The sequence below is a fragment of the Zonotrichia leucophrys genome, chromosome 7, assembly GCF_028769735.1.
Source record: "Zonotrichia leucophrys gambelii isolate GWCS_2022_RI chromosome 7, RI_Zleu_2.0, whole genome shotgun sequence".
In the NCBI taxonomy this organism is placed as follows: Eukaryota; Metazoa; Chordata; class Aves; order Passeriformes; family Passerellidae; genus Zonotrichia; species Zonotrichia leucophrys.
Window position 1 is genome coordinate 37,051,036 of NC_088177.1, and position 25,240 is coordinate 37,076,275.

The following is a 25,240-nucleotide window of genomic DNA, read 5'->3' on the forward strand; positions in this document are numbered from 1 at the left end:
CCCCTCTCTGGATCGCAATTTCAAGAAAACCACACTCCTGTCTGGACCACAATTTCAGAACCAGACTCTTGTCTGGATCACAATTTTAGGAAAACCACACTTCTTTGTGAATCACAATTTCAGAACTACACCCCTGTCTGGATCACAATTTCAGAAGAACCACACTCCTGTCTGGATCAAAATTTCTGAACTAGACTCTTCCCTCGATCACAATTTCATGAAAATGACACTTTTCTGGATCAAGACTTGAGAAAAATCACACTTCCCTCTGGATCACAATTTCAGAACTAGATTCCTCTCTGAATCACAATTTTAGGAAAACCACACTTCTCTGTGGATCACAATTTCAGAACTAGACTCCTCTCTGGATCACAATTTTAGGAAAACCACACTCCTGTCTGGATCACAATTTCAGAAGAACCACTACTCCAGTCTGGATCAGGATTTCAGGAGAATCCCACCCCTCTCTGGATCATAATTTCAGAACTAGACTCTTCTTTGGATCATACTTTCAGGGAAATGACACTCCTGTCTGGATCAGGATTTCAGGAGGAGCACACTTCCCTCTGGATCAGGATTTCAGAACTAGATTCCTCTCTGGATCACAATTTTAGGAAAACCACACTTCTCTGTGGATCACAATTTCAAAACTAGGTTCATCTCTGGACCACAATTTCAAAACTGGACTCTTCTCTGGATCATAATTTCAGGAAAACCACACTTCCCTCTGGATCACAATTTCAGAACTAGACTCCTCTCTGAATCACAATTTTAGAAAAAACACACTCCTGTCTGGATCACAATTTCAGAAGAACCTCCCTCCTGTCTAGATCACAGTTTCAGGAAAATGACACTCCTTTCTGGACCAGGATTTCAGGAGAACCACACTTCCCTCTGGATCACAATTTCAGGAAAACAACATTCCTGACTGGATCGTAGTTTCAGGACTAGATTCCTCTCTGGATCACAATTTCAGAAGAGCCACACTCCTGTCTAGGTCACAATTTCAGAACCACAATCCTGTCTGGATCATAATTTCAGGAAAACCACACTCCTGTCTAGATCACAATTTCAGGAGAACTACACTCCTGTCTGGATGACAATTCCAGGCAAGCCACACTTCTCTGTGGATCCCAATTTCAGGAGAACCACACTCCTGTCTGGATCCCAATCTCAGGAGAACCACACTCCTGTCTGGATCACAATTTCAGGAGAATCACACTCCTGTCTGGATCCCAATTTCAGGAGAACCACACTCCTGTCTGGATCACAATTTCAGAACTAGAATCCTGTCTGGATCAGGATTTCAGGAAAATCACTTTGGCCCTCTGGATCCCAATTCCAGGAAAGCCACACTTCCCTCTGGATCCCAATTCCAGGAGAACCACACTCCTGACTGGATCCCAACCACTTCCACCCCACGCTCTGCAGAGCAGGAGCACAGAGGAACCTCCTGCAGCAGCAAGCAGCTGCTTGGCCAGGAGATCCCATGGCATTCCAGGAGCTGGGACAGGTCTCCATGTGATGGACTAGGAAGTCAGCAGGTTTTTTTCCAGAATTAGTTCTCTATTCTCGGCACTGCTAACGCAGAGCAGGGCTTCAATAGTGCAACAAAAGCCCAACAAGTGCTGAATGAATGTTTCAGGGGCTGAAACCCAGCAGTGGGACTCAATGGTGATTGTGGTGGGTCACAATTGGCCATTTAAAAATATTTAAGGGGTTAAAAAGGGACTGTTTTCGTTTGTTACTCTCAGTCAGGGAAAAAAACCCAACCAGAAAATGCAGCACAGACACCAGAGGAAGCTTCCTGAGCTTGAAATCCATGTGACTGTGTAAATCCTCCCCCATTATCCTGCTCCATGCCCAGTGCTGGACAGGACACACCACCAAAGAGGGTGAGGGAGTGCTGAGAGACAGCACTAATGAATTCCTACAGCTGTTCCCAAACTGAGCTGGGAACTGATGATCCAACAGCACCATCTAGTTACAAACCTGGGAACAGGGACAGCTGCATGGCTTGGGCAAAGTGCCAGCTCAGGAATGAGCTTTGGAGCTGCTGCAGAAACTCCAGAATCAGCCTGGAACCCTTCTTTGTCTCCAAACAATTCTCTAAAGGCAGGATTTCACCAGGCAGGCAAATCTTCCCATTGGGTATCTCATGCCAAGCAGCCAGAATGTTCCAGAGACCTCAGCCACCACAAGAAGCACATTTCTAACAAATGGATGCAATTCAGCAAGTTGGGTAAAGCTAAAACCACTCCTAACAGACTGTGGGCAGCAATCTAAAGGTGTTTTCCTCTTGTTAGAAGGATTCAGTTTCTTCAGTTCTAGAATTATCCCAGAGGAATTTGGGCTGGAAGGGACCTTCAAGTCCATCCAGAGCCACCCCCCTGCCCTGGGCAGGGACACCTTCCACTGTCCCAGGTGGCTCCAAGCCCTGTCCAACATGGCCTTGGGCACTTCCAGGGATCCAGGGCCTGTCCACCCTGAAAGGGAACAATTCCTAATTCCCAATATCCCCCCTAACCCTACCTGGGCTCCTCAACTACAGCTCTTGCAACACATGAAAGGAATTTTCTTCCAGGCCTGGATCTCAGCCAATCCCAAACTCCAGAAAGGAGGATACTCTCCCAAGAGTCAGATCTGCCATCCCAAATTCATCAATGTGCTGGAAAAGAAAGGAAAGCCAGAAGAGGCAGACAGGAGTCTGCTTCAAGAGTCTTCAGGAGTCACCACTGATTTCCCAGGGAACAGCTGTGAACAGCTGTCTCCAACACCAGAGACCTTTCCTGAAAAGCATACACGTAGGAAAACCCTAAGATACTGAATTAAGATTAAAATAAATGTGATTGGAAGATGTAAGAGCTCATGGAATGCATTCACCTCCCCAAAACATCTAAACACACTTGTCTAATTTTATGAGACTTTTATCACTGCAGTGCCTCTCCCCAGCACACCAAAATGGATTTAGGAACTTTCCATGGGATCAGAGAATCCATCTCAGTGTTCTGCCTTTGCTGTTTCTCATATACCAGGAGCTCTGCAAGGCACACAAAGCCAGAGCTCTCTGTTTCAACAGCAAGACACTCAAATATGGGGGATCCAGCTTTTGCTTCTGGTTTGCCATCACTGCTAGATCCTTCCCACACACTTTCTAAGTGATCAAAACAAGAAAAAAACCCTACAAAACTCAGCAAAAACAAAACCTACCTTCTCCTTCTCAACTGTGGAAAAAAAATCACATAAGCAAGACAAGATATGACAGAGAAAAGATCGATCACAGATGGAATAAAACACATTTAAAGCAAAGGAAAAGGTCACAATTGCAACATCTCATCTCTCAGTTCTCTGAAAGCCATTGCCACCTCACCCTGTCTGTGGTCTGTGATGATTTCTGTGATGCCTCATAATCCTTCTTGGTTTCTAGGATTCTTTTCACCAGCCCACCTGTTGAAAAATCAGGATTTTTCTAAGCATTGATGGACACTTAATAGTTTCAAACATTCAGACAATAAAATAAGACCCAACTGGTTTGTTTTTTTTTTAATGCAGACAATTTTTAGAGCAACATAAACAGCATTTTATTTTGTATTTTAAACACTGACACACAAGGTATTTGCTATCTGACCTTTTTTCTCCCAAGCTTTTCTAGAATTTGTCTTTAAATCCAACCTCGTATCTCAGAGCTGAAAAGCTGTACCTGATACTTGAAGAAATGTTAATTTATGAGCTTCATGCAGAATTTTAAATCCTGCTGACATTGAGGATGCATAGAAAACGTGTCCTTAACACAGTTGTAAATCCAGCTGCACAGGAAAACAAGCCTGGGTAAATAAGTTGGTTTTCCTGCAAACGTTGCAAACTCCTTCCCTCAGGAGGGATTTTAGTGCTCTGTTCAGCACTTTAAGTGTTCAGCATTTGCTTTAAACCCAGGGGTTGATTCTAGATCTGTACAAATATACATAAAAGCAAACCTACCATGCTTTTGATCCTCAACCAGCTCCACTTCTGGCTCCTACACATGCAGGAAGAGAGCTTTAGTTGCAAAAAGTTTGGCATTGCTGTAATATGGAACTATTCAAAAATATTCAGCTGGAGGATATTTCAACAAGTCAGGGAATCATGGAATGGTTTGGGTGGGAAGAGACCTTAAAGCTCATCCCATGGGCAGGGACACCTCCCACTATCCCAGGCTGCTCCAAGCCCCAGTGTCCAACCTGGCCTTGGGCACTGCCAGGGATCCAGGGGCAGCCACAGCTGCTCTGGGAATTCCATCCCAGCCCCTGCCCACCCTGCCAGGGAACAATTCCTAATTCCCAATCTCCCATCCATCCCTGCCCTCTGGCAGTGGGAGCCATTCCCTGTGTCCTGTCCCTCCACCCCTTCTCCCAGGTCCCTCTCCAGCTCTCCTGGAGCCCCTTCAGGCCCTGCAAGGGGCTCTGAGCTCTCCCTGGAGCCTTCTCCTCTCCAGGCTGGACATTCCAAACAAAATATGGAAAAAGGTTCAGTCAGCTGCAACAGGAACAGACCTTTGGCATCTCTGGCAGGGACTCTGCTGTCTCCACCACGAACTGCTCATCCTCCTCATCAGAAACCTGCTGCTCCCTGAGCACGCTCGGGGCTGTTTTAGCACTGCCACTCCTGTCAGGGACACAGGAACAGGGGAATGAATGCAAGTCCTGAGCTCTATCAGAATAAACTGAACTGAGCTAAAAGGCACCAAACAGCACAGAATCACTGAGGCTGGAAAAGCACTTCAGGTCCAACCTGTGAGCAGTCCCCGCCCAGAGCACCGAGTGCCACATCCAGGCCTTCCTTGGACACTCCAGGGATGGGAACTCCACCATGAGGTGACCATCCCAAACTGGTGATGCCAGAGGAGCTGGGAAGGGTGTGCTCCAAGGAACACCCAACTCTGCAGGTCCCTCATCCCTCACCTTTCTGGGGTTAAGAGCTCGGTGCTCTCCTGATGTTTCACTCGTGGGGGCGCCGGCCTCGCGCTGCCTGGACGGGGAATCCGTCTGCAAGAACAGCAGGAATGGGAAAAATCACCTTCACAAGGGACACAGTGTGGCATTCACAGTCTCTGGAAAATCCCTTCACCCAGGATTGTTCTCCTGGGAAGCTGAGGAGCCTCAGAGAAAAGGAAAACAATTCTGATCTCATTTGCTTCTCCTGTGCTGTGCTCATGTGGAATGTGTTTGGAGATTGTTCACCCACAGGTGATTGTTCCATTGGGTTCTGCTGGGAGTTGTTTTGGCTCCTAACCTGAGCAGGCAGCCAACCAGTAGAACACCCATTCATCATCACTGGCCAACCAGCCTCATTCACTTACTCAAAATTATCCTCGTTTTTTTCCCCCTTGCAGCCGCCCTAAAAAATAAACTACTCAAACTCTAATTAAGTCTAATAGTTTATAAAAACATTGGTCTTGTAAGCCAAAGATTGAAGACTAAACCCCTTCTTAGAGTTATCCCACCATCCCATCTCAGGAAGAAAGGACTCAAACCCTCATCTCCAACTCCCAAAGCTGGCATTTTTAACTAAACTACTTCCTGACTATTCCCCTACACAGCCCAAATCACCCCCCGAGATAATCCCTGCACAATCCCCAGGTTGAGACTCTGGAAAAGAGACTCTGAAAGAGTCACAAGTTTTCATTATTGTCTTTTTAGCAGAGACTCTGGAAAGAGTCACAAGTTTTCGTTATCTTTTAGCATTCACTAAGTATCCTTTCTGTAGTCTTTAGTACAGTATAGTTTAGTATAGTATTCTTTAATATAATATAGTATTATAGAGTAATAAATTAGCTTTCTGAGAACATGGACTCAAATTCATCATTCCTCCCCGCCACAGGGGTGCCTGCAAATACAATAACACAGCAACACAAGCCTTTGCTGAGCAAAAAAAAAAAAATAAATTCAAACATTCAAATTGAAAAGCAAGTTCACCTGATCCATAACACTGTCCTTATGGAATGCACAGAGGAAATGCAATGTTCTCCTCCAAAATTTTGCTAAAAATTTTACTCCAAAATTTTACTAAAAATTTTATTCCATGGAGCAGTTTATGGGTTGAGAAGGGAAGAAAGGATGGAAACACACCTTTGGGCAGGCCGAGGTGGGACATCAGGAGGTGCTTCACCATTTTCAGGCTTCTCAGGAGCTGTGTTCTCCATTTCTCTTTCTATTAAACAAAACACCATAAAAGTGGGGCTTAGCTGGGCCAGGAAAACCTCAGTTTTTTATGAAAGTATTTGGAATCTTGGCATTGCACTGAAAAAAAACCACATAAAATTCTTCATTTTTATAAGTATCTTAATATTGTGTAATTCCCCCCTCTGTGAAAATGACATCATCTCACTCAATGCTTTTGTTTCCCTTAACCTCTTATCTTCCCCTGCTGGGATTCTTCGTTGAGGTGGTGGCTACTCCTTGAGTAAAGTCTACTCAAAGCATCTAAACTCAACCCAATTATGTTTAAAAATTCTATAATACATCACAAAAAGGGCAAAAAGCATTAGAGAAGAGCTTGACTTCTTAAAAAGCACTTTTTTTCCTGCTAAAAGTTTTCAACTATGTTTGATGCTACTCTTTTGTCACTGGAATGTTACTGAGTCTCTGGCAAATTAATCTGTAAATAACAAACAGAATTATTTATTAGAAAAGTTCTACTTATTCTGCAATCTGATCAAGTTAGGCATGAAGCACACAACAGGAATTACATTCAGAACCTGAGAACTACTCCCAGGGCCAGGAAAATTGGGATACAGAGCCTCGTTGCTCTGCAACAAAATATAAGTGAAACAGACAGAAATAATGCTCTAAAAGATCCAGGAAAATCAGTTTACTTCAGCTAATAAACAATGTTTTATAATCCTGGGCTCATGGAGTGGCTTGGATTTGGACCTTGGTCCTGAACCTAAAAAGTGAGGGGTTTACAGTGCCTTGGTGAATAAAACTGAAAAACAAGATCACTCAATAAAATCAAGGTTGAGCTCAATGGTAAAGGTTGGACTTGATGATTTTCGAGATCTTTTCCAACCTTCATTATTCTTCTGATCCTGAATATTTGGTTCTTAAACCACCAGGGGATCCAATCCAAATCCATAATGAACCTGGGGGTACTCCTCTTACATCCATCCCAATTATACCATAAATTTCTTTTCCACCCCAGATGCATTCCAAAGGACAAGACAGCTCCAAGAGATGAAAGGGAATTTGCATGGAAGTTCTCCCAGCTGGGGAAGGTCACACAAATGTCTTGGCCATCCATCCATATTTCATTAGGCTGCCACAGCCATGAGGCCCTGGAGGCCAAAGGTGGGCTGGGAACACCTCCCACATCCATGGGATCCATCCTCCCAACCAGCTCAAGCATCTGCAGCTGGAGAGAACAAAAATGCAGCTTTTTGCTGCAATTTCAGCTCCTCCTCCTGCACTTTGCTTCCCTGGCTCTGTGTGTGTTGTGGCTGGATGCACATCCATGTCCTGGGAGCAATATCCAGCTTGGGGGGGAAATGGAGGAGTAAGAAAGAATACAGGGATGGAATTTTCCTCTGGAATCCTGTAAAACGCAAATGCTGAGACTCCCAAATAGCTTCACAAAAGGCAACGTGCAAAGATTCCCTTCTTACAGAGAACAAGTCACCAAGGGATTCAGGCGCAGCATTTGCCTCTTGGAAAACAAAAGAATAGGAGAAGGAAAATCAAAGTAATTGCTTGATCAGGGGATGGACATTTTTCATGAATCAGATGTCATTAAAACACACAGCAGCACTTGGATGAAGTGTAAATCACTCTCCTTACATCATTCAGCTGCATGGATTTGACCCAAACACTCCAGCTGGGCTTTCCATGGCAGCCACCCTTTAACTTTCCCTACCCTTCTGTTTTTCTGCAAGGTCTGGTTCAATTTTCTCCTGCAGCTCAGCAGCACCATCCTCTGAAATCCCATCTGCCACACTCCTCGTGTCCACAGCTCCTGTAACAAACCAGTTTATAGTCAAATGAAACCCAAGAGCCAATAAAAATTCAAAATAAAAAGCCATGCTAAATACCTGCTAGGACTTCTTTAAGGGCTACCCTAGTTTAATAAACCCTCTTCAGTGTCAATAAATCACATTCAAGGTGCACAAAGGCTTTTTAAATGAGTGCTGACTGAATTCCTGAAAGCTGAACTATTCAGTATAAACCTCTACAATTTATCTGCCCACAGAGAAGAGACATCCCCTCCTGTTGTACATTCATTTATTACCAATTAATAGAAGATAAAATAGAAAGCTCTGATCATCATCACCAGTGTGCAATGTGCATCAGCACAGCTCCAGAAAGTTTTCCAACCCTCTGGATTATTCACCTCTGGCAAGCTCACTGTGCCAGAAAAGAAAGAGGGGTAATGCCCCAAAATATTCCTGGCTCTGATAAACTTCAATCTGAATGCTGCATCAGGGAAAGAGGAGTGTTTTAAAATACTCACCCTAAAGTCATTCCCTGTATTAAACTTATCAGGAAAACTGGATTCTGGTGTTAAAGGGACAATCCCATAAATACAGTGTGTCTGGTCCTTACAGTTTAGTGCCATATAAAATGAATATTGAAATTTTGGGAAATAAAAGAAGTTATAGGATCAGCTAAGGATCACTGAGTAGTAAAATAAGGCTGCAGTTTTAATGGAATCCAGACAGGGGTTTTTCAGCTGCCAAATTACTCAGAGTTCACAGCACAGGAGATGTGACATAAAAATTTCAATTTTCTAGCACCAACTTGAATGAGGCTCCTAAATGAACACACATACAGGGGGGTTTCCAATATATTTAAGGTGCCCAAACAAGGCAATTCATTATCCTGAAAGCAGGACTGATATAACTCCAGTATTTTGCCTCAGACACATGGAAACCTAAAACAGAAATCCAAAAAATAAGTGGGAACTTGGGAAGACATCCAGCAACACATGATCTCTTTATATAAATTATTAATAATGAGATTGGAAAATTAAGTGCATGAAGATTTTCATGCACCAATGTTTAACCAGAAGTGGCTGTTATTAACAGGCATCAATTCACAGGTCTCACTGAATCTTCTGAAATGAGACATTAAAGAGATTTATTGTTTTATTCTTCTTTAGGATTTAAATACCAGGGGCACAATCACTGAAATACAAACAGAAATTGCAATTCCACAGCTGCTGTCTGAGCTCTGGGTACAAGCCACTTTTATGCCTTATCCAGGAGTTTCTCCAGGCCCTTCCTCTTGCCTTCCTACACAAAGGGATGGCAGGGCTAAGCTAAGACTCCTTTCCTCCTGATGTGAAATATTTTGAACATTCTGAAGATAATCCACTTCCAGTCAGTGTGTAAACACAACATTGAAAGGCTGAACTACAAAAATTGGTGACACAATGCCCAAGCCCACCAGAACCCAGGCTCTGAACACTCTGGTAGCCACAAGAGGGGTGGGGAACAGCTGGGGACTGGAGCGTGACAAGAAGGAAGGAGGAAGCTCTTTTGTCTCGAGGTTCCACAGGGAAAGTTCACTCCAGGTGAAGAGGGAAAGGCAGAAAAGTCCCAAACACCTCGGTGCAAGAGTTTAAATACAGCTACAAACCAGGGGGTGAATACAGAAAACAACCAATAGGGGGATTTCAAGGGTGGAGCTAAGGGATTATATCAACACTGTGGGACCAATCTGGGCAGGGGCAGGAGAGGGAAATATGGCCAATGGGGCATCGTGGATTAGGGGATTTGCAAGTGGGTGTTAAAATCATGGGTTGAGTGGCAGGAAACATTCAGGAAAAAGGGCAGGATCACCCTGACAGGCAGGAAAGAGGGGCAGGATCACCCTGACAGGGAAAGAGGGGCAGGATCACCCTGACAGGGAAAGAGGGGCAGGATCACCCTGACAGACAGGAAAGAGGGGCAGGATCACCCTGACAGGCAGGAAAGAGGGGCAGGATCACCCTGACAGGCAGGAAAGAGGGGCAGGATCAGCTTGACAGACAGGAAAGAGGGGCAGGATCAGCTTGACAGGGAAAGAGGGGCAGGATCACCCTGACAGGCAGGGAAAGAGGGGCAGGATCACCCTGACAGACAGGAAAGAGGGGCAGGATCACCCTGACAGGGAAAGAGGGGCAGGATCACCCTGACAGACAGGGAAAGAGGGGCAGGATCACCCTGACAGACAGGAAAGAGGGGCAGGATCACCCTGACAGGCAGGGAAAGAGGGGCAGGATCACCCTGACAGGGAAAGAGGGGCAGGATCACCCTGACAGGCAGGGAAAGAGGGGCAGGATCACCCTGACAGGGAAAGAGGAGCAGGATCACCCTGACAGGGAAAGAGGGGCAGGATCACCTTGACAGACAGGGAAAGAGGGGCAGGATCACCCTGACAGGCAGGAAAGAGGGGCAGGATCACCTTGACAGACAGGGAAAGAGGGGCAGGATCACCCTGACAGGGAAAGAGGGCAGGATCACCTTGACAGGCAGGAAAGAGGGGCAGGATCACCCTGACAGGCAGGAAAGAGGGGCAGGATCACCCTGACAGGGAAAGAGGGGCAGGATCACCCTGACAGGGAAAGAGGGGCAGATCACCCTGACAGGCAGGAAAGAGGGGCAGGATCACCCTGACAGGCAGGGAAAGAGGGGCAGGATCACCTTGACAGGGAAAGAGGGCAGGATCACCCTGACAGGGAAAGAGGGCAGGATCACCTTGACAGGCAGGAAAGAGGGGCAGGATCACCCTGACAGGCAGGAAAGAGGGGCAGGATCACCTTGACAGACAGGGAAAGAGGGGCAGGATCACCTTGACAGACAGGGAAAGAGGGGCAGGATCAGCCTGACAGGGAAAGAGGGGCAGGATCACCCTGACAGGGAAAGAGGGGCAGGATCACCCTGACAGGCAGGAAAGAGGGGCAGGATCACCCTGACAGACAGGAAAGAGGGGCAGGATCAGCTTGACAGGGAAAGAGGGGCAGGATCACCCTGACAGACAGGGAAAGAGGGGCAGGATCACCCTGACAGGCAGGAAAGAGGGGCAGGATCACCCTGACAGGCAGGAAAGAGGGGCAGGATCACCCTGACAGGCAGGAAAGAGGGCAGGATCACCCTGACAGGGAAAGAGGGGCAGGATCACCCTGACAGACAGGGAAAGAGGGGCAGGATCACCCTGACAGGCAGGGAAAGAGGGGCAGGATCACCTTGACAGGGAAAGAGGGGCAGGATCACCCTGACAGGGAAAGAGGGGCAGGATCACCCTGACAGGAAAGAGGGGCAGGATCACCTTGACAGGGAAAGAGGGGCAGGATCACCCTGACAGGGAAAGAGGGGCAGGATCACCTGACAGGGAAAGAGGGGCAGGATCACCCTGACAGGGAAAGAGGGGCAGGATCACCTGATAGGGAAAGAGGGGCAGGATCACCCTGACAGACAGGAAAGAGGGGCAGGATCACCCTGACAGACAGGAAAGAGGGGCAGAATCACCTTGACAGGGAAAGAGGGGCAGGATCACCCTGACAGACAGGAAAGAGGGGCAGGATCACCCTGACAGGCAGGAAAGAGGGGCAGGATCACCCTGACAGGCAGGAAAGAGGGGCAGGATCACCCTGACAGGGAAAGAGGGGCAGGATCAACCTGACAGGCAGGGAAAGAGGGGCAGGATCACCCTGACAGGCAGGGAAAGAGGGGCAGGATCACCCTGACAGGCAGGGAAAGAGGGGCAGGATCAGCTTGACAGGCAGGAAAGAGGGGCAGGATCACACTGACAGGAAGAGGGCAGGATCACCCTGACAGGCAGGAAAGAGGGGCAGGATCACCCTGACAGGGAAGAGGGCAGGATCACCTGACAGACAGGAAAGAGGGGCAGGATCACCCTGACAGGGAAAGAGGGGCAGGATCACCCTGACAGACAGGAAAGAGGGGCAGGATCACCCTGACAGGGAAAGAGGGGCAGGATCACCCTGACAGGAAAGAGGGGCAGGATCACCTTGACAGGGATAGAGGGGCAGGATCACCCTGACAGGCAGGAAAGAGGGGCAGGATCACCCTGACAGGGAAAGAGGGGCAGGATCACCTTGACAGGGATAGAGGGGCAGGATCACCCTGACAGGGAAAGAGGGGCAGGATCACCCTGACAGGCAGGAAAGAGGGGCAGGATCACCCTGACAGGGAAAGAGGGGCAGGATCACCCTGACAGGCAGGAAAGAGGGGCAGGATCACCCTGACAGGCAGGAAAGAGGGGCAGGATCACCCTGACAGGGAAAGAGGGGCAGGATCACCCTGACAGGCAGGGAATGGACTAAAACAAAGGGAGGGGAAAAGCTTGAGGCACAGCTCTAAAGGAAGGTATACAACTTAAGGAAAAAACAACTTGGGGAAAATGTGAGGGGATAACAGAATGAACCATGTAATAATAACTGATTGAAATAAACACAAAGCACAGCATCATAATTGCAAGGAAGCACCTCCACAGAGAAATCATTTATTTGGAAAGCCTGGACCAACTGTCTAGGAAACCAAATTAAAACCATTGCAACCTTCCCTTTGCTCTGCTGTAAACATTTAACAAATGTTACATGTCAGGAATAGTTGCAGACAAGTCCACAAGCTCGTTTAGAGAGTAATTACACAGAAATTACCAAAAGCAGGCTGAATTTCTGTCTGCAACTGTGCACTGGAAATGAGAGCAAACTGAACTGAATCTCACTCCCTATATCCCAAATCCAGGCAGAATTGCCTCTTAGATTCACAAATGCAGGCTGGGAGTACAAACCAAACCCTGGCAATAATAAACAGGGATATTTCAGTATTTCTGCTCTTCCTACTCAATAACCCTGCAGCATATCTGATAGAAATAACAATATCCTCCCTGTGGTTACCTTCTCCTGCAGGCTTGGAGGGATGCCTTGATGCTTTTACTGAAGGCTCCTTTGATATCCTTGCAGGAGTTTCAGTCTGGAAAAAAAACAAAACAAAACAATAAAAAGCCAGAAATTTATATAACAGTAGATCTAAATATTATATCATTATATCTGAAATTTACTTCCTTGTGCTGCTTTTCTAAGTATTATACAGAGCAAATATTGACGCAAGAATTGATCCACACTTTTATGTTGAGTTTATTTCCCTCACAGCCTGGGGATATTTTTTCCTGGATAAATGCCAGCTGTTTTCTTTCACATGAACTTATTTGATAGAAAAACAACTTCCAAATGGGACCTAAGAGTATCCAACCTTGTAGAATAAAAAAGTTATAAAAAGGAGGATGATTCCTACAATCACCTCTGAGTTTCAGCTGCATCAGATACACAGCTCCTCTTCAACCTGCTGCAAAATCTTTTAGACTTCATTCCAAAAGAGAAGCAAGGATTTAAAAACTTGTGCTACCAGGTTTGCCCAGTCCATTACTTAAATGGAAACTTCCCTGGATAAAAATCCTGCCTGATATCCCAAATCCTGAAATATGTTTAACACCTCCCAGGATCTCCTTCCTTATATGCTTTTTTTCAGTTTTCATTCAAGATTTTTTGTCAGACCTGCAGATCATCATTAAGGTTGGGAAAAACCTTCATTGATAACCTGAAAATCACAATTTCTGCCATTTTTTTGCCATCAAAGAATAGTTTGAGTAGAAGGGACCTTAAAACTCATCCCCTTCCACCCCCTGGCCTGTGCAGGGAATCCTTCCACCAGAAGTGTTTTTCCTCTTTACAAATCCTGGCATGGTCTAAGGAAAACCAGACAGAATTCCAATCTTGAAGTGGTTCATCTTAATTTTAATTCTCCATAATAACCTCCACAAGGCCAACACTATGGAAGGAAGGGAAAGCAAGCTCTTATCCCATCAGGAGCACATCTGGCACAGTGCAGCCCCAGCAGCTCTCTGGGTGAGGTCATTATTAGCACAGGTGGGGAGGGGGCTGCCAATAGGTGCTGCAAGAGGGGATTTGGTCATTTATTTATGTGGCCACAAACAGAATTTTTGTGGAGCCACATGTGCAGCCTGGCAGCAGGTGCAGGGTGAAAGCTGACGTTTACTCACTATGGCAGCACACCAAAACAGAAAGCTCACAGTATTTATGATTGGGGGGGGGCTTTCCAAAGGGAGATAAAAGAGGTTATTCCCCTTCAAGACTTTGAAAAGCAGCCACCAGAGCCATTAAAGGGAAATCTTGCACTTCATCTCACACCATGGTGGAAAAACACATTACAGCAGAATCCTTGATGGATGCATGCACGCTTCCCAGTCCTGAGTAATTGTGTTTCCACGTGGAGAGGATCCAGAGCCTTCTGCAAACCATCCAGGCTGCTGCTTTGTCCTCATTATTAACCTTTAAAGAGGCTGAATTTCACTTCAAGACAGAAGAAAATGTTTGCTGGTGTTTCAGAGCTCATTACAAAATAAGCCACTGTGATTCCCCCCTCTAATTCATCAGCTCTACTGATGGCTCTCTAATAATAAATAAGAATTAAGTCTGTGAACAGCAATTTCATTCCACCAACCCTCCACAGTACTTTTCTTCTAATTAAATCCACAGTGCCAGGAGGCATCTTTCCATCTCTACAATACACAGTGTGCAGGTATAATTTTATATAAATAAACCACATACAAGGAAAGATCTCCACTTGCTGAGGCCAGTTTGAGTGCTGTGCTGATAAGATTTGTTAGGGAAATATCAATCAATTCTCTTTTCCTCACCTAAAATCTCACAAGATGATGTTCTATTGGTATTAGATCCTGCAAATTAAAACTGCTCCAACACAAAGAGATGAGGAAAATCTCTGTTTTTAAAGCAGTTTAAAGGATGGATTTCTGGTGCAGTGACACCAAAGAGAGAGGGACATTCCCAGCTCCAGAACAGAAATGTTTTAGCCACGTCCTGCAGATTTCCAGGAGGTGATTCTCTCTGCTGTCCTTTTTTAATTCCACAGTTTCATTACATAACCCAACTAAGTTTCAAGAGGAACAGAAGTTCATTAGGCAGGAATTAGAGGCTGCCTGAAGTGACCACTTCCAGAGCAATAGGGTTTTCAGGGCAAATGCAAACCCATTGTGCAAGTGGCCAGAAATGACAGGATATTACAGAAAGCTTTAGCCAAGAGCTCCAGCTGCCATGGGAAACATGGAAGAGACTTTTCCAAGGTGTTTGGCCTCAGGGGAAAATGATTTACCTGTTCTGCAGCCACTTCCAGCACCAGATGCTCTGTGACCTCCCCCACCTCCTGTCAAGTCTAAACAATAATGGTCTTCATTATTTATAAGGTCCAAAAGGCCATTTTAAATCTGATTTTTCCCTGAGATGGACTGAGAGTGAACAGAACACGACTCAACCCTGATCCCAAACTGCAGGATGCAAGAGCCAGCCTTGAGGCAGCTTCTGATTGCCATGTGGGAGCCAAATGTCTCTTAATTCCTACTTATCCCTGCTTTCTTCTAGCTCCAGAAAATTATGGATACCCATGTGATGACTACTGCACACTGGGTAACACAAAGAGTTTCTTTAGCAACAAAAAAAATTACATTTAAATTACAAAAAAAAGTCAGCCTTAAGTAGATTTGAAAGCTGGCATCAATAATTAGCAGGAAGAAAAACTGAGATTTGCATAAATAGAGAAAATCTCATTAAGCAAAGTCAGGGACTAAACTTTAAGTGATAGCTTTGGTGTACATGTAGAATAATAAAAAAATCTAAATGGATCTGTTCTCTAAAGTAAATGCAGTAAAAAGGTAAAGAGATTAATCCTGAGGGGGAAAAACCAGTGGCTGACTTGTTGGGTACCATCTCAAGCTGTTTCACTTCTATTATAATGAATAGATACATTCTGTAACTATCTATAGAAAAAATACATATAAAAAGCTAAAGAGAGATGCTGAAGATTTGTTAATTCTGCAGCAGAGACCACAAAATAAGATTGTTAATCCTTCATGTGCACAGAAAGTAGTTTGCCTTCTTTTGAATCCATTTGTTTCCCTGCCATGTGACTCAAGTGGAACCACAGTGGTTAAACTGGGGTGAATCCCTGGAAATAAAGGCTGGGAAACTCCTGGGAGGACCAGAAGATCAACCCCAGTCCAGGAGATGCAATTTCCAATGATTTCCTGCTGGAGTTTCCTCTAAATCACTTTGTGCAGCTTTCTCAGCTCCCAAAATTCACTGGGCATGTTGTCCTGTCACCTCTCCCTTCCCCAGCTTTAAAATGATGACATTTGCCATGCTCTGCTCTCAGGTTTGTGTTTTCAGCATCTCAGAAACGAGCAGCCTCCCCTGTTACGCAGGCAGGCAGAGGCAGGAATTTCCTTTGGATCTCAGGTAATAATTCCAAAGCCTTGGAATCCCTCCCAAAAGCACTTAGGAGGGGAAATGAAACTTTACTGCCCCACTGCATTATTGTGGTGCCCAAGAGCATGATGAGAGCTTGGGATGAGGCTCAGAATTTCCATTAGAGACCCAATTTGCAGGAAGTTTGACTTGGCCATGAATATTTGCTGGAGGCTTAAAAAAAACCCCAAAAAAAACTCTTTTATAAGCTCTCCCTCCCAGTGCCAATAACTTAAAGAGTTTGGTTGGACTGGAGTCAAGGAAGAGCCATAAATTTGTCATCTCATGGGGGAAGACACAATAATGACAGTGGGCCCAGAGAGTCCTGCTAGAGTTGGGATCCTGCCTGGTTTTTCCTCAGCCTGTGCAGCTTTAGGTTCATTTACTGAAGTCTCCCCTTTAAACATGTGGCTCCATAATTCCCCAAACTGCCTCAGGTCATCAGGAAGCAGCAGATGGAGGCACAGTGGTGACACAAGCAGCAGCTCCTGTGCAGAGCTGCTCCTCCAGCTGCAAACCTGAAACAACACTGGACTCCTTTTCTTTCCAAAACAGTAACTTTGGCTAAAATTCAAAAACAAATGCAAAAACCCTATCAATTTTCCAGGAAAGATTGTGAGGAATAAAGAAAACTCATGGCAGGGGGCTGAAAGAGATGAGCTCTAAGGTTCTTCCCAACCCAAACCAGTCTGTGATCCTAAGAAGTGTCCAAAATATGAATACACAGAAATAAAATCTGCAAAATAAAATAAATTGAGTAGACTTTTTTTTTGTCCAAGATCAGAGAAATTTCTTAACAAATAAACGACCAAAAATCCCAGGGAAGCTTCTATTTAATTTATTTCCCAGCCCTAAAACTTGCCATTTACCCACCCTTCAACCCCACATTTTTTTTGAGCAGATTCCCAGATCAAAATACAACATTTTGGTTATTCCTACCTCCTCCTTTACTAACCTCAGTGTCTGGCTGGCACTTGCTGTCTTTACTTGGCCTCTGTGGTTTTCTATTCAAGGATTCTTCAGAATCTGAGGGCTGGAAAGAAATGAACTGGTTTAGATTCAGGAGAAGCATTTCTGAATTTCTACCAAGAGAACAGAAAGGCAGAATGAGAAATATTTAGAGGAAGAGGAAACAGAAGAGTAACAAAAAGAAAGGCAATGAAGAGGTGGCTCCCAGGGCAGTTTAGGGCCTATAATCCTTAGAATATCCAGGAATCCTAAACTGCTTTGGGTTGGAAGGGGCCTTAAAGACCATTCAGTCCCAACTCTGGGAAAGCCTCCAGCAGCTGAAGGGAGCCAACAAGAAAGAGGGAGAGGGACTTGGATAAGGGCCTGGAGGGACAGGACACAGGGAATGGCTCCCACTGCCAGAGGGCAGGGATGGATGGGATATTGGGAATTGGGAATTGTTCCCTGGCAGGGTGGGCAGGGGCTGGGATGGAATTCCCAGAGCAGCTGTGGCTGCCCCTGGATCCCTGGCAGTGCCCAAGGCCAGGCTGGATGGGCTTGGAGCAGCCTGGGACAGTGGAAGGTGTCCCTGCCCATGGCAGGGGTTTGGAACAAGGGCTCTTCCTGATGGAACACAAACATGGAAGGCCACTGGAGCAAACACAGTCCCAGCCACAGCGTGGGGAAAGTTCTTCCCCAAAATAACACTTCCATTACCTTTTTCTCTGCTTTCTCCTTGCCATGTTCCCTGAGGTGCTCCCCATCTTTTTCTCTGTCCCGATCTCTTCTTCTCTCTCTGTCTTTCTCTCCTTCTTTGTCCTTGGCCTTGTCTTTGTCTCTTCCTTTCAGCCTGTCCTTTTCTCTTCCTCCTTCTTGTCTTTTCTCTCTTTCCTGTCCTTTATCTTGCCTGAGGTCCTCGCCTCGCTCTGGGTCTCCTTTTCCTTTGGCTTTTTCTGTTTCTCTCCCTTGCTTGGTCATTCTGCTTTTGCTTCCTTCCCTCTCTTGTTTTTCTCCTTCCTTTGAGGTGTCTCTTTCAGGTTCTTTGTGCTTCTCTTCATTGTTCTTCTGTTTATCCCTCTCCTTTTCTCTTTCTCTGCTCTCTTTCAAATCTCCTTTGGGTTTTCTGTCTCTGCTGGGGCTTCTCTCTTTAATTTCAGTGTCTCTCCTGCTCTAAAAAGATAGCAAACACTACAAATTAAATTCCAACACAAGGCAACTCAATCACACAGTGACTCTACAAACACAAAAATGCTAAAAATACCCCAAACAAATAAATCATGGTACCCCACTACCCCCCAAAAATGCAACTGCTACCTCTTTATCCTTATGGCTTTTTTGTTCTTCTGCTTTGGGCTCTCTGCTTTCTTTATGTCGAGGTTTAGAGGATGGAGGTTTCCCTTTAGCATCAGCTTTTTCCCCAGCCAAGACCCTTTTCACAGCAGCATCACTGGACAGCTGCAAGGAACAGAAAAACACCACTGAAATGAGTAAATTGTTTCATTAAATAATTAATGTAGGAATTATTATTTGAAGAATGGAACAATTCAGTGTAAAAACATCATAATTCCGTGAAAAAATGCAATGATTCTGTGTAAGAACAGCCCCTGCAGTTGTTTTTAAACAGTTATGAAATGTCTCCATTATTGTATTTCCATAATCAAAAAAAGCACAGTGATTTGAAAAATGACTTTCATTCCACAACTAAGAGATTTGACTGAAAGCAGATAAAACCAAAGGTGAGCAACTGGTTGTATAAGCAATGCATCTGTATCCCAAAATTTTAAAGGTTCTGGAGCTTCATTTTAGGCTTCAAATCTAATAAATGCTATTAGAAGAAAAAAAATAAAGTGAACAATAAAACCCTTAATATTCAGAATGCATTTGGGTGGGAAGCTGGCTCAAACTCTTGCTGAAGATCATGAACTCTCAACCTGATGTTACTAAGGGGTGACAGAATGTTTCTGCTGTGCAATTAATGACAGCAGAGGGGTAATTAAAGCACAGAATCATTTGGGTTGGACAAGACCTCCAAGGTCACAGAGTCCAAGCAGATAAAGCCAAAGGTGAGCAACTGGTTGTATAAGTAATGCATCTGTATCCCAAAATTTTAAAGGTTCTGGAGCTTCATTTTAGGCTTCAAATCTAATAAATGGTATTAGAAGACAAACAAATAAACTGAACAATAAAATCCTTAATATTCAGAATGCATTTGGGGGGGAGCAACTGGTGAGCAACTGGTTCTATAAGCAATGCATCTGTATCCCAAAATTTTAAAGGTTCTGGAGCTTCATTTTAGGCTTCAAATCTAATAAATGCTATTAGAAGACAAACAAATAAAGTGAACAATAAAACCCTTAATATTCAGAATGCATTTGGGTGGGAAGCTGGCTCAAACTCTTGCTGAAGATTATGAACTCTTTACCTGCTGTTACTGAGGGGTGACAGAATGTTTCTGCTGTGCAGGTAATGACAGCAGAGGGGGAATTAAAGCACAGAATCATTTGGGTTGGACAAGACCTCCAAGGTCACAGAGTCCAAGCAGATAAAGCCAAAGGTGAGCAACTGGTTGTATAAGTAATGCACCTGTATCCCAAAATGTTAAAGGTGCTGGAGCTTCATTTTAGGCTTCAAATCTAATAAATGGTATTAGAAGACAAACAAATAAAGTGAACAACAGTGAACAATAAAACCCTTAATATTCAGAATGCATTTGGGTGGGAGCAACTGGTGAGCAACTGGTTGTATAAGCAATGCATCTGTATCCCAAAATTTTAAAGGTTCTGGAGCTTCATTTTAGGCTTCAAATCTAATAAATGCTATTAGAAGAGAAAAAATAAAGTGAACAATTAAATCCTTAATATTCAGAATGCATTTGGGTGGAACTGGCTCAAACTCTTGCTGAAGATCATGAACCTCAACTAGGGTGACAGAATGTTTCTGCTGTGCAGTTAATGACAGCAGAGGGGGAATTAAAGCACAGAATCATTTGGGTTGGACAAGACCTCCAAGGTCACAGAGTCCAAGCTGTGACTGATGCCCAGAGCTCTGAGTGCCACATCCAAATGTTCCTGGGACACCTCCAGGGATGGGCACTCCAAACTTCCCTGGGCAGCCCCTTCAATCCCTGAGCATGCTTTCCATGCAGAAATTCCTGCTGCTGTCCCACCTGAGCCTGCCCTGGCCCAGCCTCAGGCTGTTCCTCTCCTCCTGTGCCTGTTTCCTGCGTGCATGAAATCTGTGTAATTCTGTCCTACCTTGTTCAAGCAGCACTTCCCAATGGCCTGCAGGAATTCATTGGTTTTCTCAGGCTCGTGCCCAGCCACAACTCGTGCTGGTCTCACTGCCAGTGGCTCTCCTGTCACCATCACAACTGCATCGATGGCCTTCTGAAGGAAGTTGATTTTGGAATCCTTATCCTGGTAAAAGAGCAATTAAGAGAAACTTTTGTCTCCACAATTATTATCATGATTGTTTTAGCTTCACAGTTATACTTCACAAATAACCTGCCCTTCAATAAAGACGATGTCTTCCAATGATGACATAAAATCAGAAGTAAAAAATAAAAGACAAAATTAACAAAGTAAAGCCAAGAGAAATTTCACAGAAGTCCTCCCAGTTAAGGAATCTTCATGATTTCAGCCTTCCTTATAAGCTCTCTCCTATTGATTACTCAGATAAAAATTATTCTACTGATCTTCTACAACTCCAAAAGAAATCACAGCAAGGAATCAGCTGAGTTGTCCTCCTGACCAGCTTTGGGAAGAGGAACTCAAGGTTTTGAGACATTTAGACATTTTTCCCCACAGTCCAAGATTTTGATCTCTTCTGCCTGAGCTCTGGAAAACCCCATGGACTCATGGGCTGTGAAAGAAATGTGTGAAAGAAATTCTCAGAGAGGTAGCAGCACGTGGATGCAGCAAAGACCTGCTCAGGAGCTGCTGGGAAATTTGCTTTTTGAGCCAACAAGGACACTAGCAAAAAAAAAAAACCCAACAATTCAGTTATAAATTACTTAATTGTAGTTATCCTGACAGCAGTAGGAGCAGTCACAGCAATAAACACATGTATTAATCAGTGACTAAAACTGGCTGGAGGGATGAGAAGTCAGAGCTCACACTTCAGTTGCTATGTTAAACAAACACCATGGGATCAGCTGCCTAAGTGGCAACACACAAAAACTGCTTTGTTTGCCAGGAATCAGCAACCAAAGCTCCCAAATCAGGCTTGGAGTTGGGGAATTTGGCATCAGCTCAGCCAAAAATCACGGGAAGGCAGCAAACAGAGAGTAAAGTCACCCTTGGACTTAAGAAAAGGAGTTTTCAGTAACAGCATTAACCTCCTCTTTCAGTAATCAGGCAGTTTTATACTGCAATAAAGCTCCTGTGGAATGCATATCCTAGACAGGTGAGTCCTGGGATATTAAACACAGATATTTAATGTATATATCTATATACTATATATATATGTGTTTGTACATACAAATATAGAGAGCAGTAAGTTTAGGGCCGTGGATTCTCTTGAGAGATTGCAAAAACTCTTTAAAACCAAAAATTTGCACACAAATCTATAGGTGTTTATCCCATAGAAAGTATAATATAACCCACCAGAATGAAGTTTTACAACTTCTTCGCAAAAACAACAACAGCCCCTTGGTGCTGAACACAGAGAAGACCAGAAAAACCTTGTGGCAAGTTGCAAAACACCCTGAAAGCTAAATAAATAAGGAAGTCCCATGCCCACCTTGACATTATCTGACTTCAGCTCAAAATCTGTGTAAAGTCCTCTCAGAAAACCTGTCACTCTGATCACCTAAAAAACAGAAGAAACGGGGTAAGTCAAGAACATTTAAAGCTCAATAAGCCTTGTGGGGCAGCAGGAAATGTGTCTGTGAAAATCGCCAATCACTTATTTTTAAAAGTTTAATAGTAATAAAGTGGTTATAAAAATAGTGATATAATTAGAGTAATAATAATTTGGACAATTTGAATTAGGGCAATATGAGACAACAGAAACAACGAGTTTTGAACGTCCAGGTGCCTTTTTCTGGGCAGCACGAGCCCAAAAAAGGACCCACGTTAACAGAGGATTAACCCTTAAAAGCAACAGCCTGTTGCATATTCATACAGCTCATATATGATGGATAAATTCCATTCAAACACAGGATTCTGTCTGGGCAGTGTCAGCTTCTTCCTCTGAGTCCTGACAGCACCTTCGAGGTGGGAAGTTGTTCATTTCTCCTGATAATGGGGCAATAAATTCTTTTTCTCTGAAAGATTCAGGTGTCCTGTGGCTGCTATCTCGCTGCGAGTCCTTTCTTTTAAAGAAGTATCCTACATAGCATCGTTTCTATTTTAACAATTTTTATAACCTAAAACTATACGTAACACACTACTTGAGAGAATTAATACAGCATTACTTTCTCACACAACACATATAATATTCATTTCAATGTTTGCAAAAAGCCAATCATAAAATACATGCATTTTTCACAGTGTCCTTCGTGGAAAGGAGGGGTCAGGCAATGGAGTGCAGTCCCCATGCCTGGCGGTGCCCAGGGAAGGCCTGGATGTGGCACTCAGTGAGTGGCACGGTGGGCATCGGGCACAGACTGCACTCAGACATCCCAAGGGGCTTTTCCAACCTCAGCGATTCCGGCATTCTCTGATATTTCACTATCCCAGGCTGCTCCAATCCTGGGACACTTCCAGGGGCAGCCACAGCTTCTCTGGGCACCCTTTGCCAGGGCCTGCCCACCCTCACAGGGAGCAACTCCTGATTCCCAAAACCCCACCTAACCCTTTTCCTACCGCTTCAGGCGCCCAAACCTCACAAACTCACCCCAAACCCCCGTGATTTCCAAAACCAAACACCCAAAACCCCGTGATTTCCCCCTCCAAACCCCCTAAACCCTGTGATTTCCACCCCAAAACCCCGTGATTTCCCACTCCAAACCCCCTAAACCCTTTGATTTCCACCTCAAAACCCCTTGATTTCCCACACCACATCCCCAAAACCCTGTGACTTCCCACTCCAAACCCCCAAAACTCCGTGATTCCCCACCCCAAACACCCAAAACCCCGTGATTTCCCACCCCAAAACCCCGTGATTTCCTACCCCAAACTCCCCAAAACCCCGTGATTTCCCACCCCAAAACCCCGTGATTTTCCACCCCAAACCCCCAAACCCCGTGATTTCCCACCCCAAACCCCCGTGATTTCCCACCCCAAACCCCCAAAACCCCGTGATTTCCCACCCCAAACTCCCCAAACCCCCGTGATTTCCCACCCCAAACCCCCGTGATTTACGCAGCGCTCCGGGCACGCCCCACACGCCGGGGGAGGCCCGCGGGTGCCTCAGCCCCACACACCCACCTCACTGATCAGGTCGTGCAGGTAGCGGAAGGGCGGCTTGCTCAGCAGCGCGTCGGTGAGCGGCGGCTTGCGGATCACCTGCCCCAGGGTCTCCCGCGTTTGCCGCGACACCGCCTCGTTCATCGCGGCCGGGCCGGGGCTCGAACCGGGATCGCGGCGGGGCCCGCCCGCCCCCGGCCCCGCACGGCGCTCCCGGCGTGCCCCGCGCGGCGCGCGCACGGCCCGTTGCTAAGGAGGCAGCGCGGCCATAGCAACGGGCCCGCCCCGCGCCGCCCTCAGGGGAGGGAAACCTCAGGAACCGCCCCAAAAACCTCGGAAACTGCCCTAAAAACCCCGGGAACAGCCCTGAAAACACTGTAAACAGACCCAGACCTACGGAAACTGCCTCCGAAACCCGGGAACAGCTCTGAAATCCCTGGAAACAGCTCCAAAACCCCAGAAACAGCACCTGAATACCCACGAACAGCCCTAAAACCACTGTAAACAGCCCCGAACCCCCAGAAACAGTCCCCAAATCCCTGGAAACAGTCCCAAAAATCCTGGAAAAAGCCCCAAAACTCCCGGGAACAGCCCCCAAAAACCCCCAAAAGAGCCCTCTAAACCCCAGAAACAGCTCCCAAAACCTGGAAACAGCCCTCAAATCCCCAGAAACAGACCCAAAAAGAGCCCCAAAGCCCCAGAAACAGTTCCCAAAACCCTGGAAACAGTCCCCCCAAACCCCAGAAACAGCACCTAAATACCCACAAACGGCCCCAAAACTACTGTAAACAGCCCCAAAACCCCCAGAAACTGCTCCAAAAACTTCAAGAACAGCCCTAAAAACACTGCACGCAGCCCCAGACCTACGGAAACTGGCCCCAAAATCCGAGAACAGCTCTCAAACCACTGGAAACAGCTCCAAAACCCCAGAAACAGCCCCCAAACCCCCCAAAAGAGCCCCCCAAACCCCAGAAACATCTCCAAAAACCCTGGAAACAGCCCCCAAACCCCCAGGAACAGACTCAGAAATCCTGAGAAAAGCCCCAAAACCCAAGAAACTGCCCCAAAAACCCGGGAAACAGCCCCCAAACCCCCGGGAACAGCTCTCAAATACCTAGAGACAGCCCCAACCCCCCCAAAAAGAGCCCAAAAAACCCACAGAAATAGCATCAAAACCCCTGAAAACAGTGCCAAAAACTGTGGAAACAGCCCCAAACCCTCTGGAAACAGCCTGAAAACAGCCCCCAAATCTCCCATAAACAGCCCCAAAACTCCTGGAAATCCCCCCCAAACCCCTGAAAAAAGCCCCAATACCACTGTAAGCAGTCACCAAACCCTTGGAAACAGCCAAAAATCCCTGGAAACAGCCCCAAATCCCTCCTAAACATTCCCCAAACCCCTGGAAACAGGGGAACCCCAAAAGACCACAGAAACCCCAAAATTTCTGGAAACAACCACCCAAAGGCCCAGAAACAGCCTCAAACTCTTGCAAACAGCCCCAAAATCCCCAGTAACAGGCCAAAAAACCTGGAAACAGCCCCAAAACCTCCAGAAACTGACCATAAACCTCTGGAAACAGCCCCAAAACCCCTGTAAACAGCCCCCAAAGAACTGGAAACAGCCCCAAAATA

At 45.6% G+C, this 25,240-nt stretch overlaps 1 protein-coding gene across 1 annotated transcript in view; it reads right to left on the reverse strand.

Moving 5' to 3' along the window:
* Positions 1–23,793, reverse strand: part of TRAF3IP1 (TRAF3 interacting protein 1) — a 34,270-nt gene extending 10,477 nt beyond the window's left edge. Inside the window, exons 1-13 of the mRNA XM_064718244.1 lie at positions 23,631–23,793; positions 22,000–22,068; positions 20,514–20,675; positions 18,574–18,714; positions 17,977–18,429; positions 17,267–17,344; positions 12,871–12,946; positions 7,885–7,983; positions 6,105–6,186; positions 4,938–5,021; positions 4,530–4,641; positions 3,979–4,015; positions 3,371–3,447 (exon numbers count right to left, since the gene is read on the reverse strand). Coding sequence (XP_064574314.1) covers positions 3,371–3,447; positions 3,979–4,015; positions 4,530–4,641; positions 4,938–5,021; positions 6,105–6,186; positions 7,885–7,983; positions 12,871–12,946; positions 17,267–17,344; positions 17,977–18,429; positions 18,574–18,714; positions 20,514–20,675; positions 22,000–22,068; positions 23,631–23,753 — 1,593 coding nt within the window. The 5' untranslated portion in view covers positions 23,754–23,793. The remainder of the gene's footprint in view (positions 1–3,370; positions 3,448–3,978; positions 4,016–4,529; positions 4,642–4,937; positions 5,022–6,104; positions 6,187–7,884; positions 7,984–12,870; positions 12,947–17,266; positions 17,345–17,976; positions 18,430–18,573; positions 18,715–20,513; positions 20,676–21,999; positions 22,069–23,630) is intronic.
* Positions 23,794–25,240: the final 1,447 nt, after the last annotated feature.